The sequence below is a fragment of the Lepisosteus platostomus genome, chromosome 20 (genome assembly GCF_059453375.1).
Source record: "Lepisosteus platostomus isolate fLepPlt1 chromosome 20, fLepPlt1.hap1, whole genome shotgun sequence".
Lineage (NCBI taxonomy): Eukaryota > Metazoa > Chordata > Actinopteri > Semionotiformes > Lepisosteidae > Lepisosteus > Lepisosteus platostomus.
In genome coordinates, this window is record NC_142630.1 from 11,197,714 (window position 1) to 11,212,947 (window position 15,234).

General features: G+C 34.4%; 1 protein-coding gene across 4 annotated transcripts in view; it reads right to left on the minus strand.

Moving 5' to 3' along the window:
* Window positions 1-642: 642 nt before the first annotated feature.
* Window positions 643-15,234, minus strand: part of phkb (phosphorylase kinase, beta) — a 58,206-nt gene continuing 43,614 nt past the window's right edge. For 3 of the 4 annotated variants that reach the window (XM_088614188.1, XM_088614187.1, XM_088614185.1), the window contains 15 exons: window positions 13,221-13,304; window positions 12,482-12,586; window positions 12,135-12,217; window positions 11,552-11,642; window positions 10,841-10,902; window positions 10,569-10,731; window positions 10,355-10,436; window positions 9,496-9,553; window positions 7,101-7,191; window positions 5,805-6,007; window positions 5,059-5,193; window positions 4,554-4,683; window positions 2,253-2,360; window positions 1,732-1,872; window positions 643-1,332 (listed from right to left, as the gene is read on the minus strand). In XM_088614188.1, coding sequence (XP_088470314.1) covers window positions 1,195-1,332; window positions 1,732-1,872; window positions 2,253-2,360; window positions 4,554-4,683; window positions 5,059-5,193; window positions 5,805-6,007; window positions 7,101-7,191; window positions 9,496-9,553; window positions 10,355-10,436; window positions 10,569-10,731; window positions 10,841-10,902; window positions 11,552-11,642; window positions 12,135-12,217; window positions 12,482-12,586; window positions 13,221-13,304 — 1,674 coding nt within the window. In that variant the 3' untranslated portion in view covers window positions 643-1,194. Of the gene's footprint in view, window positions 1,333-1,731; window positions 1,873-2,252; window positions 2,361-4,553; window positions 4,684-5,058; window positions 5,194-5,804; window positions 6,008-7,100; window positions 7,192-8,612; window positions 8,704-9,495; window positions 9,554-10,354; window positions 10,437-10,568; window positions 10,732-10,840; window positions 10,903-11,551; window positions 11,643-12,134; window positions 12,218-12,481; window positions 12,587-13,220; window positions 13,305-15,234 lie in introns of all 4 variants that reach the window. The other variant, XM_088614186.1, reaches the window with a different exon arrangement.

Genomic DNA, 15,234 nt, shown 5'->3' on the forward strand with positions numbered 1-15,234 from the left:
TTAAATCTAACTTAATCTAGGTCTGTCCCATTTGAGTAAATAAAGATGACAGTGCAGCTCTTACTTTTTTCAACTTAAATCAATTTGCAATGAACTGGGTTTTAGATTTACTTTCTTTTCTGCCTACAGGTGTATTTACCAGTGTCGAAATCCTTGTGAATTCATTGAAAGTAAACACCAACAGATAAAACGGTTTCACTGTAATACAGATACTTATCATGCTGACAGGACAAACTCAACAACACTGACTCATTTCCCCTTTTCAGTCTGGTGTAGCTGCTGTACATTTTATTTACCTCAAGTGCAACCCGTAATCGTAAGACTGTGGAGCCAGAATACTGTAAGTTAGTATTGACAATACTGCCAACACAACAAAAAGTTTGTGATAGCAATATGCTAAAGTGAATTGAAGAACCACTCCTTTTATGTCAAAAATATTGTCTAACTTTGCTTTGACATAATAATAATATAGTCCTTAGTATCTTCATGTTTGAACATGAGAATGTAATAATTATCTGGCTACGAGTACTGAGCAAGGTTTATAGTTCCTTGGTAGAAATATGTCTCAAAGAAATAAAGGAAATATTCATTTTCACATTTTTAAGGTTAAGGAAACTTTCTGAATGAAAAGAAAAACGTAAATATTCTTCAACAACTGTTTAATCTGTTATTCACACTTCTGATAATATAATCATTCTGCACTAAACATGTAAACAGGGATATACATAATAAGAACAAAAAAATACAGGTAAGAGTATTTTTATAAATTATTCAGAGCATCCAAAAACTCACTGCTTAACTCAACAGCTCCTAACCACTATATGTGAAAAAATAAGTAGTTCAAAATACAAACAAGCATTAATCACTGAAATGTAAAATGTACTGTAGCTTTCAGGGCAGCCTTTTTTTAAAACGCATAGCACAGCTGTATTGCTGAACATTCATCTGTCTCACAGTCAAAAAGCCTGAATACATGTGCTCCTCAGGTCATCTGTCTCCCTCAATCTTTTAGACTGCATCTCAGACTTTACAGTAAAAGCCTCAAGAAGATTATTTTTCCTTATTTGTATAACACTGTTACACTTATTAAACAGTTTCATTCATGCATTCTAATTTACTGCCTTTTATATTGAAACGACCTCCGTTGCATAATAGTAAGTGAGAGAAACACAGCAGCTGCAGGGTTCATCTCTTTCAGCTGACAGAACAGGGGTCATCATTGCTTGGCTTCACGTCTCCCTCCAGCAAAGCAATCATCACAGCCTTGGTCAGGTAACTAGATGTTCCTCTTTTGCCAAGTGAAGGGGTATTGTAGAATGCTGTCATATCATCCTGCAGAATAAATGTATATTCTGTTTTATTTGAAGACCAAAGAATAGCAAGCTTATATACATTAATATTCCTAAATGAATGTCTAGTAATCATTTTCATATTAATAAAAATCTTTATTTAGTTTTTAAAATTTTAAAGGAGATTTTAAGATTTATCTAAAAACACTAAGTAATTGAAGTTTACCAAACTGGGTCAGCTTCTTCACTTTTTTAATAGCACTCTGTTGTTGTTTATAAAAAATGTGGCAAGAAGAATGTTACAAAGGATAAGCAGGCACTTATTATATCATCATTTTAAATTTTGACATGTTTAGGGAATACAATAAAAAAAAGATTGCTACAGGTGTACATGTCAGTTCTGGTTTGTCACTGCTTGTAAATCCCAGACGTGTGTACCCACCTGTTTCTCCACCCCCTCCAGTCGGCTTCTGTCCCTCTGGAAGTCATTAAAAGCCTCCTTCACCAACTTGTCCAAGTCCACTTTATCCTGAAACTCCAGTTCAGGGTTTCTCTCCAAAACAATAGACACAACCATCAGCAGCTGTAATTACAAAAATAGCAATAATAAATAAGGCATTTCTATACCTTTTAGAACATTTACAAATGAGAGGAGGCCATTCAACCAATCTAAAGAAGTAGGTGGGGTATAAAGTTGGGTATTTGCCAACTTTGGGTATGGCACATGCCATAAAAAGAAATTATATTTCATTTACAGTGGACACTTATTGGATCATCCTGTGAAGCACATATTTAACAATGTGCATTACAAACCCCTATTTAATGTTTAAATCAAGGTTTACTTAAAAGGTTTAATGTTGTCTGAGGTCTTCAAAATCTACCAGTATAACAGCACAATGAGAAGTTATGCAAGTTAAAGCCATTTCACGAGAAACTTAAGAAAGAACACAATCGTGGTCATACCTCCACAATGATTTGCCTGTACTCTGGTTGAACAATATTCTTCAGCATGTCTTCCACCAGTAAGGAAAAGTTCATCTCATACATGGTCATATCTGACAGTGTTGGTTGCTTAAGGGAATAAAGTAACAGTTAATTACTCATTAAACACTTTTAAGAAGCTCCACTAAGTGATTTCTGAGGCACAGTTAGGAGGAGTATATTTAATTTTAAAGACATAAAAATAATGTAGTACGTAGTGCAATTAAACCAATACTCATACATAGAGAATGTTAAGATACATTACATGACTACTTGACTTAACAAGTTCTAATCAGTAGTCCTTTGAATCACACACCTTACCTTTTACTTTAACAAAAAAATGATGCAACAAGCCAATTAATTTGTCTTCATCGTATTATAATAAATACTACTATTAATGCGGCCTTCATGGTAGATAAAACACTTTCATCTAACATATTTCATCTCATAATATTTAAAGTATTTCTACATACAGTATTTTTGTTTTGTTGAAAAACACTTCTTTATTCCACAATAATCAAAGAAAGCACTGGTTATAAAAAAAGAAGCTAAGAAGTCTATCCTAGTTCAAGCAACCATGATGAATAATTTATAACATACTATGCCCGGCATCTTAGAATGAACACCTTTCCAGGCTAGGGTGGGAGTTCTTGTTACTCATTAATTTTAGTTATCAATATTGCATATGGGACAGCACAGTGCTGCTGTGGTTAGCATTGCTGTCTCGCAGCACTAGAGCACTGGGTTCAATTCTAGATCTGGGCGCTATCTGCACAGTATTTATATATTCTTCCCGTGTTCGCATGGTTTCTACCCAAAGTCCAAAAACATACTGGTAGATTATTTGGGCCTAGGTGTGAGTGTGTATGTGTCTTTATGTCTGTCCTGTGAGGGACTTGTGTCTCTTGCACCCTATGCTTGTTGGGATAGGCTCTGGCTCCCCTGCAACCCTGAATTGCAAAAAGCAGTTAGAATGGATGGAAAATGTTTTTGAAAACCAGCTGTTTCATGACTTCTTATTTTGCCTTTCTGCATAAAGAAAGTCCAGGTCAGACAGCACTTCTAATACATAAAATATATACTTCGACTTTATAAGTATAATTAATATTTAAACCAAAAAGTTTCAAACCCATAATTCATTCTATACTCATTCATTCTATTTCATTGGAATTCCACAGCTATGAACATTCTGTGTGTGTGATGTCTATATTATCTTCTTTAGCTGCATTCTCAAGTGGGCTGAGAAACTCATTTGTTCCTATAGCCCTGGAGAAGGTAATACACACCCAAGGCTCTTACATTAAAATGGTTTAATGCATTCTTTCAAAATTGAAACATTAGCACATGAGACTTCACAGAATGATTACAATAGCCTTCTGGAGAAGAGGGTATTTTTACGTGACTAGAGTACTAAAAAAACAAAAAAAAAAACAGATGCCTATTGTGCTAAGTGCTGAATTATAGCTAACTTTGGGAGTACTCCATTTTAAACTTTCAAGCATATCTCCCAAGAAACTTAATGAGCTGTAAAAAATCTATGTCAAAAAGCTTTCTTCATTCAAAGCACTTGCTAACTGCAGTATTATTTCATTATAGTTCTTGGATGTACATCATAGTTGATAATACTCATAAAAAAGAAATATTTTGATAATACAAGAAAAAACTAATAGCAAAATGTTTTCTTTTCATTTTTGTATGTTTTTCTCTTTGTAATCAATGGCCTAAAATAGTTTTCTGTAGACTCATCTAGAGGAAGCTCTATGGCTGGCTTGGCAACAAGAATAAACTCATCAGCATCATTCCTAGAGCCCACTGACACATACAGTGATAAAGTTAAAAAAAACATTTCCCAGGGAGAACTTCATTAATGACAGAACAAAAAGGCAGAGTGTTTTCTGATCTGTTTATCCCATTATTCTGTAACTACTTAATTCTATACTTACAGGATTGTCCAAGAGTTACTGGGTTGGAATCTGTTTTGCATACTAAACACTTTTTTCAGGGTATCTGACAGGTCAGGCCTGCATTCTGAGAATATATTTGTCTTCCATTTACTTATCAAGAAAATCTAAGGTAAGCAATTCCAAGTTGGACAGTGTTTTCAAGAAGATTAGGAATTAACATGCAATTTTTTATTAGAAGTGACAAATCCCTTATGTAACATTGTTAGAAATAGTTTTGTCAGTTTGACATCATGTCCTATTTTCCCTGTATCAGTTATGAGGTAATTTATTTGAGACCATCTATTAACAAATTTCAATAAAATATCTTACTTATTTTTACCTGTGGAAGGTGTACACCAGCAACCATAATGCCATTTGGAGTCCTTTCCAGAATCTGCCACACTCTGTCATAAAAGCCCAGAGGCGTTCGGTTGAGACAGCCATCAATTTGACGCCTATTCAACCAGGACCTTCGAAGCGAAATATGGCAAAGAGTGATATATTACACGGAGAAAAGGAATGGAGCTACATTTGTTAAGGTTAACTGGTACATTTCCTTTGATTAACTCAGATCTGTCAAATATAAACAGTCTCTGCAACGCATACATTATTTTATGAATTATTACTTGTAATGAGCCATTAATATGTCAAATATTAGAATACTGTTTCCCAGAGAATATAAGAAAAGTGGTTTGATGCTGACAATTTAAACACTCATAGTTCTGACACTATTTTATGGACACATTTATCCACTTCAACTGAGAGATTGTAGATTCTCAGTTTCTTCTTCACTACAAAGCATTTTGTAATTTAGGTTTCTAATAAAAGACAGCTGGTTTTCACACCTTCCTTGCTGTTGTGGCTGGAGAACATCCAAAAGCAACTGTTTGACTTCACTGGGTGAGAGCTGATACAGGTCTTGGGCAGGCATATCCCCAGCTCTGATCTTCAGTTCATGCTTCATGGCATGGATGATCCATCTGTAGAAGAATTAATTGATGTTAGATGGAAAGACTGGTGTAAAAAAGTGAAGATATTAGACAGCTTTGAAATAAGATGCAGCTGCAGCTACCATTTTTCTAAAAAGTAACAAAATGAAAAATAACATTAAACTCAAAATCCATAAAACACAGTAGATAAAAAGTACATTATACGGTTTGTAAGGCACATTATAAATCACATCATGAACTGCTGTGACTATAAGCAGCTCTAAAAATATGTAATCCTGAGTTCACTTGTTGATGGTGTTGTGCTCTTCAAGCAAAGTTAAGAAAAACTGTACGATTTATGAATTTCAGTCTATCAATATCTTATTTTGTCCTAAAGAATGACACAGTAAATTATTTCATTTAGCAATGAATGCACCTAGCTGTACCTGTAGGCAACATCATCCAAAATGGATTCATGTGTATGCAAGTTCACTTTCCTAACATGATACTGTTAATTTATTCAACCACTTTATAATTAACAGTACATGTACTGTGCTACACACACATAACATAATTGGAAGGGTCAATAAAAAAAACAAACTAAAACAGCTCTTGCCTTTCCACTTATTGCACGAATTATATAAAGAGAAAGGTTCTCGTACCCAATTCTTATTTTGAGCATTCCACGAAAGAGTTCCGGAGTGTTAGAGATGATCCAGCCGATGTGAATGACAAGCTCTTGTTGGAGGACTGCTTCCCGTTCCCCATGTGGGCTGCACTTACTGTAGATAATGCCTTTAATGACTCCAGGAGACAGGGGGTTAGAAATCACCTCCTCTTCATGGCCAAAGATCCCCAGTGTAACCTAATGGGAGAAAATGTGCCCATCTTATTTTTTTATTACCCACTGTCTCTGCAGTTGTTATAAATGTGATACCACCTTTGCTGGGGTGAATACATACAGTATTTTCTTTAATCTTAGTTTCTTAGATTTCTTTAATCTGAATTGGCTATATTTTGTTCCCCATAGCCAATTCAGAATAAGTGTAGAGGAAGTTCCACTGCGTAATAAACTGTAGTAAAAGAATTAGTATTATTATTAATGAGTTAAGGATCATTTCTGGTTTTGGTTTTAAGGGCTTTGCTTGTTAACTGGAATTAATTATTATTAGAGCAGCAAAGAACACCTACCTCTTCTTCCTCTATACAATCAAAAGGTAGTTTTATTATTGATATGCATATCAAAACAAGGTTAAAGTTATGATTAATTTGTTAACAAACTACATTAAGATTTGTTTGCTAATATTATGTTGTTTGTTTCCACACTGAATCACACTGTTGTGTTCACTAAATTAAAGTGCATGAAATACGCATACCCTGACATTTTGTGTACTTCTCTGACAGTTCTTTAAGAATAAATTCAAACCAAGGGACTTGACATGCTCACTATCACATAGTTAAGACCTATAAGACTAGGAGGCTCAGAGGCAATTAACTTCCATTACTGTCCAGGGATATATTTAATATGAACTTCACCATGTTTTAATGATGGCACTGGGGAATACTAGGGTCAAGGGAGTTCATAACAGTTCAGAAAGTCATGATGAATTAATAACACAAGAATTCATCTTGGGTTAACATGAAGGGCTATGGAATTGGAATTTATTCAAAGAACTACATCGTTTAACAGAATTAATAGCTCAGCTATGCATTACTGCAGAAGATGATGTTAACTGCATGCTGACAACTAGAAGCAGACAAAACAAGCAGTGAATACAGAATATCAGCCTTAATTTAAGTCTCCCATACAATTACCAATATTGTTTCATTTTATAAAACAGAGGCAAATACATTTTGGGCTCACATGAATCAGTGAACATTAAAATTTCTATTTCATCCAATACTGTGTGTGATTGTATATACAGTATTTTGTTTTTTGAAAATGATTTTCAACTTACCTGCTTTCCCTGTACTAATACATTAGTAATAGATGGTGCAAGGCTGTCCACTAGTTTACCTAACAGACTGGCAGCTAGACGTACAACAGACCTGGTGAACAGAAAAACAAGGTAATCCTAAAAAGAGTTCAAACAATATCTACTAGGGTACAACTAGTACTACTTTACATGGCAATTTATGATAACATTTTGTTTTTTTAGTGTACAATAAATAATAATACCCCTTAAAATAATATTGTTTAGTTTATGCATGAGGGTTCCTTATCTTTTACCTAATGGAAGAAAATGAAGATGGTAGAACGTTCTCAAAACAACTTACCACTAACACACCATACTATTTTTTAAAATACTAAAGACCATACTATTTTTTTAAATAAAGGACAAAAAGGCAAATTTAGGTCTCAAGCTCCAAGGCTTGGACTTAACTACAGGGAAGCTATTAAATACTGAAGGTTTTAATTAATGTTACTACAATACTGTATTGACATTTAATGTAAATTAAAAAAATAGAAAGGAAGTTTTGTGCAGTATGTGATATGATTACACAAAAGGCAGAATTTAATTACACATTCTGACTTAACAATGGAAGTACTGCATTTTATTTTAGAATATTTTTCTCATTTGCAATACACATTTGAAACAGCTTTAATGTAGAAAAAATAAAAATAAGACTGCTTCCAAAAGATGCATATTTCAGAAAACCTTTCTTGACAGTGGCATTAAACCACACATTTTTTCAGCTGTATTTTTTATGAGATATTTCTTTTTTCCTGCCGTTGAGAAAAAAATGAATAAATAAATAAACCAAAACATTGAGTGAAGACCCCTTGAGTATCACATTAGAATTCATGAATTTCTGGCCTGAGAAACATTAAGACTCCCATTTCATTCTGAGCTGTGGCACAGAATTAAACATAATGACTTTTGTGAATTCAGGTCCTGCACCTGCAATCTGTGCCCAGACTCACGCAATTAAGTTTTAACATTAGGTTCAAAATTGCAAGATATTTTAATGTTCACTAATTTATGATTACATTATTCGGAAGAGTGGCTGCAAATTACATGTCACACTTAATTGATGAATTCCTATATGGCAATAGCAACAGACATATGTTAAAGTCCTGCAATTGTATTTCAACCACTAAGTTGCAAGTGTGGCAATTAAGGTTTTCCTTTAACTTTGTTCTGAGAAAGGAAAACCCCGAACCAAATTTTCACTTTAAAGCTAGCTTGACATTAGAGCTTTATATGATTTTGAAACACAATTATTTAGACAAAAAGCAGGTCTTGGTTTGCCTTTAAGCCTCATATACGGCAGTTGCAGTTTGGCTGAGCCACAAAGCATATTTATCGTAATATTAAGGTGATCAAAATTTTAAAATAAATGTACACAGACAAAACAAAACAATGTTGTTATAGAAGGTTAATAGTGATACTAAGCACCAGTGAGCACTTAACTGACACAATAAGAAACATGCAGCAGTATGGCAGCTCAAGACCAGAATCTATTACCTGCTTGCCATGTACAACCAAAGTTGTAATATGTGGAGCTATAGAGCTGGCAAACTTCTTTGTAAATGCAGCAGAGTAACGGATGGCCAGCCTAGGTTTTTTTGGTTTGTATTCAGATGAGAATTTGGGTGCAAAACCAAACAAAAACACAAACAGAAAACAAGGACAAGAGAAATTGGTGACGGTTATTGCAGTTTGAAATATATGATGAATGCGCTGGAATGAAATAAGAAATGCTGTTATTTTAAACCGACAAGAATGAATACCGGAATCGTAAAAATATCACCTAATTTAAATGTCTGGAGGCAAAAAGATCATAAGCTTAAGAGAAATGTTTTTTAACCAAAAGCATGATACATGTTTTGGTTAGCAGGTGTCTTAGTGGTTCTTTAGCATTCTGTCTTCATGATCATAAAATGGCTTAATCAAGCATTGAACTCTAACGAGAGCAGAAAAATGAAATGGAAAAAAACTGTCACCTGATACCATTTATGTTACCCACAATCAGGTTTTCTATCATCATGAAGAGAAAAAAAGAGACAGCTTACATTTTTTTCAGATTCAATATTCACTTTCAAAAACTGTCAATTGTATAACATAGGGTCTCTGGACAGTTGGCTGTTTTGTGTTCAGGCTGATAGTCAGAAGGATCGAACACCTTTTCTCTGCAGTTAAACTTAAAGTAGTGAAAAAAGTTGGGTGTGATCATTAAGTACTACCTGAATGTAATTAAGGGTAAACCCTCATACAGCACTACAGAGAATATCCCCTTATTTTGAGAGGACAGTGCTCATAATCATTGTTAAAAAACATTATTAACCATTTTTGCATCTTTCTGTGAGCACATTATTGAAACAGAAATTAAGATAAAAAAGATGCTGACCAAAGTTTTCTACTTCCAGCTCTTCTGTAGATTCTCTCCAGTTCATCCATGAGGGTCCCTTACCAACAACAATTAAGTAATAGATTAGTTTACGCATGTAATTAATGGAATCTTTTATACATATACACATATGTGTTATTGTAACAAAAATTCTTATAAAAGTAGCAATAGGGCTTGATATTATCTGCAGTTATTTCAGCATCTTACTAACATTCAATTTACAATTGTGTGTAGCCTTTCAATTAATTTAAAAAATCATTGACACTATTGTAAAAGTAAACAAAAAAATGGACAATATAATTATATTTAATTATCAAAAAGAAGAATCATGTCTGCAACATTTCTCTATTTTTCTTAATATTTATATCAACCCTACAGGCCAGATATTCCCTGTGGGCTTAATCCATAATAAATGAATAAGTCAACCAATAAAGAAAATCAGGCCCTGTAAATTTCACTTTCATATGCGAAAAACTATGACCATCACCACCACGGTTAAGGCAGTTAGTTATTACAGGAGGCATAGATATCTGACTGACAAAGGTAAACAATAAACACAGAAGGAAGCAATCTGAATCATAAGTATTTTGCTGTAGGGAGCTAAATGCTCTGGACAACTAGTATATATGGCTTCCCTCGAAGCGATTGTATTTCTCTTCTCTAACTCTTACAATATGAAGGCGAACTGACAACTTTTACAGAGGTGAGTTGTACTACATCAACAATAGAAACCTACTGTAAAGAATAAGAGCATTTCGGAACAATCTATAAAAGCAGGCTTATGTTTGCTGCTGGAGTCTAACTGAAGCTTTAATGTACCTGCAGTGCAATTCTTTACCAAAATTTAAATCTTACGTACCATCTTTGACAAAGAAATCAGGGCCTTCCCTTTTCAGGAGTATGCCTGCAAGAAGAGCTTGGCTTGCAAGGCAGTCACAGTCCTCGATGAAACCAAAAAAACAAGAGTCAGTCAAGAGTCAGTTCATGTACACACAGTATACGTAATTAATTTTATATACAATAAGATTTTAACACAGACTGATTTAAGTTACTGACAAATCCAAAAAAATTACATTTAATTTTTGGATGATCTCGTATGTGTTTTTTTGATTCCACTCATTAATGTCGATCTCTGGCTGCTGCTCCAGGTCAGATGCATTGGGAGTGCTGGTCTGCCTCTTCACTTTTGAGTGCTTAGGAAGCTCCAGCTCTTCAAAACTCCTGAATTCAGGGATTCTAGCAGGAACAAAAATACAGCACAAAATTCACATCATTTTCTAGATGTTACCAACAGATTTCCCATTAATTTAATAAAAAATATAAATAAATTAAATAGACTTCCTACTCTTCTGCTTCATTTATGCGAAGAAAGTCCAGCTGTTCCACAATTGCTCCAGATATCAAAGTCTGAAAGATTTGTATAGCACTACCATCAATCACAAAAACTCAGAGGACAGGACCAGAATAAAACTTTTCAGAAAAAAGCAAACATAAATGTGAACGTAAGCCTGCCTCACAAACTGAACTTTAAGCATTTCTTTCTCTCCATGCAGTGATGGGCACAGAGAACAGGGATTAAGCTTTCTGCTTATTGGTAAACTACTGGGATGAGTACACCAGGTGAGTTGTAATGGACTATTTCATGTTTAACTCCTCAAGTAAAAGCACAGAGTGTTACAAAAGTGTACAAGCACAGCCTGGTTTAGAAGAAATCTTTTCATTAGGTTAAACTATGTATTTGCAGCTTTCATATAGTTTTTGGTTACTAATCAGCTAAAAAAATGTAATATAATTTAAAAAAAAACTTCAGAACTTATTTTGTTTGGAGGAAAAAAAACTAGAACATTCACCTTTCTGACAACTCAATTTCTGAAAACATGTTATTTTAAAAAGAGGCAAACAGCAGACCACCTTTCAGCAGAAAAAAATGGGTGTTGAAACTAATGACTTAGAAGAATGCTATGGGAAAGACTCGAGCAAATTAAATAATTCTCAAACGATTTCCAACTATTTGTCATTCATTACTTACGCAGTTCATAACAATAAAAAATATCACCTGAAGTCTGTCCACGTGAACCTTCACACCTCCAACATTTCCCTTCTTGAAAGACGCCAGCATGTCTAAGACTGGGTTGAATCGACTACCCCTGAGTAGTTAAAATAGGCAGCACAATTACCAAGCACCAAATCACATGGTAACATACAGCAAGAGCATGAATATTTAAACCTCATTATTTTTTAAAACTGCACATTTTTTATACCAGTCTAGGAAAAAAAAAAGCACTGAATATTATTTAAGGTTATATATATTTAACGCAGCATTCACAGATTATTCACAAACTGAAAATAAACAAGCTCAGTTAACGAAAAACCCACATCTCTTCAAGACACCTGAGATTTCATAGAGGAACTGAACCCCCCCTTGTTTCCTCCAAAAAAGATTAAAAACAAACAGGTACTTATACTGTCGATATACAGGCCTAACTGCAACAACAACAAAAAACAGCTTAATGAAATTCATACATCACATAAATGTAACAATTTTTCTGTTGGGCTACCTGTTAGTTTAGAACTCCTTCAAAATTAAAAAGACAGAATAATGAGGCTGTAAATAGAAATTCTCTGTCACCAAAGCTCACCTGATGTTGTCTTCTCGAATAAGTACAAGGAACAGAGGTCGCCCATGCATTTTCCAGTATTGCTTGATGAACTGCAATGCATTCTGAAAAGCCAAAGGTAAAACATCACATACTCATCTACACAATCACTTTTCTGTTACAATACTGATAACTCTATGGACATTTCAAAAGAAATTTGGGCTGTTTTATGACTCTACTATGACTCTGCATCTGTTATAAAAACAAATTGCAGGCAGTTTTATAAGTAATCCTTAATGAGCTAAAAACATTATACCAGTCTCATGTAAGTCTAGGTGTTTCCTTTTTTGACAGCTGTGATATATGTATCAGCATTTTCCTAAGCTTACCTTGATATCATCAATCAACAACATGACATCTTGGGACAAGTAGAAGTCACTTAAATCAAAGACTATTGGGTAGCACACCACAGTCTTTCCTAGAATTCGATAAATCTTTGCAGAGAAAGAGAAAAAAGATGAAAAACATTACGTGGGCTTGTAAATCAAGATAAATGACTCTGTGTGCATAACATACGCGTCTCGGTGACAGGAAATAAAACAAAAAATTGATTCTGATGAAGAACACACAAATGGAGTAATAGACATGATGCTTTTTGACAGACTTCTCCCTGATATTTTAACAGAGAAACTATATATTATCTTGAGTCATGACTCTACTTTTCTCAATAGTCAAGACCACTATAGATGATAAAAGAAAAAAAGCTCTATAATTTCTATGCTTCTATAGCTTCAATGCATTAATTACATAAAATAATAACTAATAAATCTAATCACTTCTCTAGTACATCACAAACAAAATGTTTGTATAGTTCTCTGACTGGAGATTTGTTTTGTAAACAGAAAAAACAGAGAAATTTGCTCTTGAGGATAAGATTTTTCCCCCCAAATACCGGTAACTTACAGTATATAAAAATTAATTTACAGAAATTAAAACATATTTTTTCCTTGTATCCTGAAGGCTACAGGTACAAAACTGTGAACCCAAGATTAAAAGCAACAGGGGAACATAATGCAAAAATACTTTACTCTCTTCTTGATTTAAAAAACAAACAACAAAACCACTCACCTTAGATGTCCCAATGCACCCAACTGGCCTCTCTGGCCGTCCACTCAACCCAAGCTTCTTGTTCACAGCCAAATAACGATACGCCTATAATATTGATATGGAGGTACAGTATGTGTACATGAAAACATCTCTCCATTACTTTTACATGCGCTTTGGTATAAACAAAACTGGAATCTGTTTCATTCCAGAATCCACATTCTGTGGTACTAGTCTAAATGTTTCCCCTTTACATGTGTTTGATTCTTTAGGTATGTAAAACATTTTGCAGAACTCTCCGACATTGTGTTCTGTGATTTCCGATTTCTAATTCATTACAAAAGGCTCAAATTATAAATTCAACCAAGAAGCTTAAAGCAAAGATTTTCCATGTCCACCAGAATTTAAATGTACAGTACTATCTGTATTTAAATCATTAAAGCAATATAGCTTCATAGAAAATTTATTAGCATTTAATATTTCTTGGTGAAATATATAAAATGAACATGCTTACACAGCCTTTCTATGGTGTAATTGTAAGGGCCCTACATTTCACCTCATGAGCTGTAGATAAAACCTCAAACACTACGGTGATTACAGATTAATATATATTTTAAATATCAGTTTTAACATAAGACTTCATGGAACAGTCAAAACTTCATGTGGCTTTTTAGTAATCTTTGACAGGTTTGTACTCATTCTGCATTCGCTTTCATGTTTTCTTTGAAATTTTAAGCTACAGCCAAGCACAGTAATCATACAGTACCAGTCGAATGCCCTGTTTTTGCTTTCCCTACTCTTTGCTCTTCATAGACATGAAACCACACACTTCAAATCATATGTTGCTGTTTTTTAACATGTCAAATATAATGCTGTGTAAAAAGAAAGACTTTATGAAAGGTCTGCATAGGTAAGAGAGTGGAGTTACCAACAGCTACTTAACAGCTACCGATGAACCAGGACTCTGGGGTCTGAATTTTTATATCAACTGATATTTGAAGGGGGTGAGGGCATTCGCAGAATACAACGAGAGCAAAACTGGATCCCTCTAACAACAATTTTTCAATTTTTCCTTCCGTATTCTGTGTCTAAGCTACAGTTTTGCAATTCCCATCTGCTCTGGAAATGAATGCTCACAAGGTTTTAATTCTCTGAAAGCTTTATATGAAATCAATTACCAGTGTTCCATTGTAAAGCAGAAAACATCCTAAATGAGTACTGGACTTCAGCTAAAGAAGGATTCTGATTTTATAGCCATTCACTCTCCTGTTCGCCTCAAGGAGATGCCTGTCAGCGGGCAAAGCTCTCAAAGCTGAAACAAATGAAGGTTGCAATTGATAGAGCCTTGAACGTGAGCTTGGTGAAGGCTGAGAATCAATACCGATTTGCAAAGCAGTGCAAACCACATGGGGTGAACTTGCCAAAAGCTGCTCAATAGGATCAGAGGCTGAACAGGCAGCTCACAATTGATTTTATAACACTTCATATTGCATGAGAAACCCAAGAAAAAAAGGAAGATATGCACAGGAGCAGAAATGTATGCCAGCAGCAATTTTGTGTCGTATACGACATATACATGGACTAGAACAAACAGTCTCCCAGCTTAGGCTGGGGGAAGTCTTATGCCTTCTCATTTTATCTTTTGTTGTTTTACAGAAATATGCAATATCTAGAGTATATAGAATACAGATACAGCATTTATGTATAACTATATTCGTTAACTATGTTAGCTATACCATACCCACCTGAACTATATTAGATACCCTATGAAGAGAATGTATAAAAACCAAAACTGAAATGAAAAATTAAATAGTCAGACTTAGTAATTGACAAGAGCTAACAAAGACAAGATAAGGGGATAAGAAATGATACTGCTTTTAGTTTACACAGATAGTTGTCAACTATTGTGAAGGTGGAGTTGTTGCCAATGATACAGAATCTTTGGCAAAGCTACAATCTTCTTCCCCAACTGATTGCTTCTGCCTGATCCTTGCTAAAGATTACAGTGTGTAGGAAAACTTGATCATAGCAGATGCGT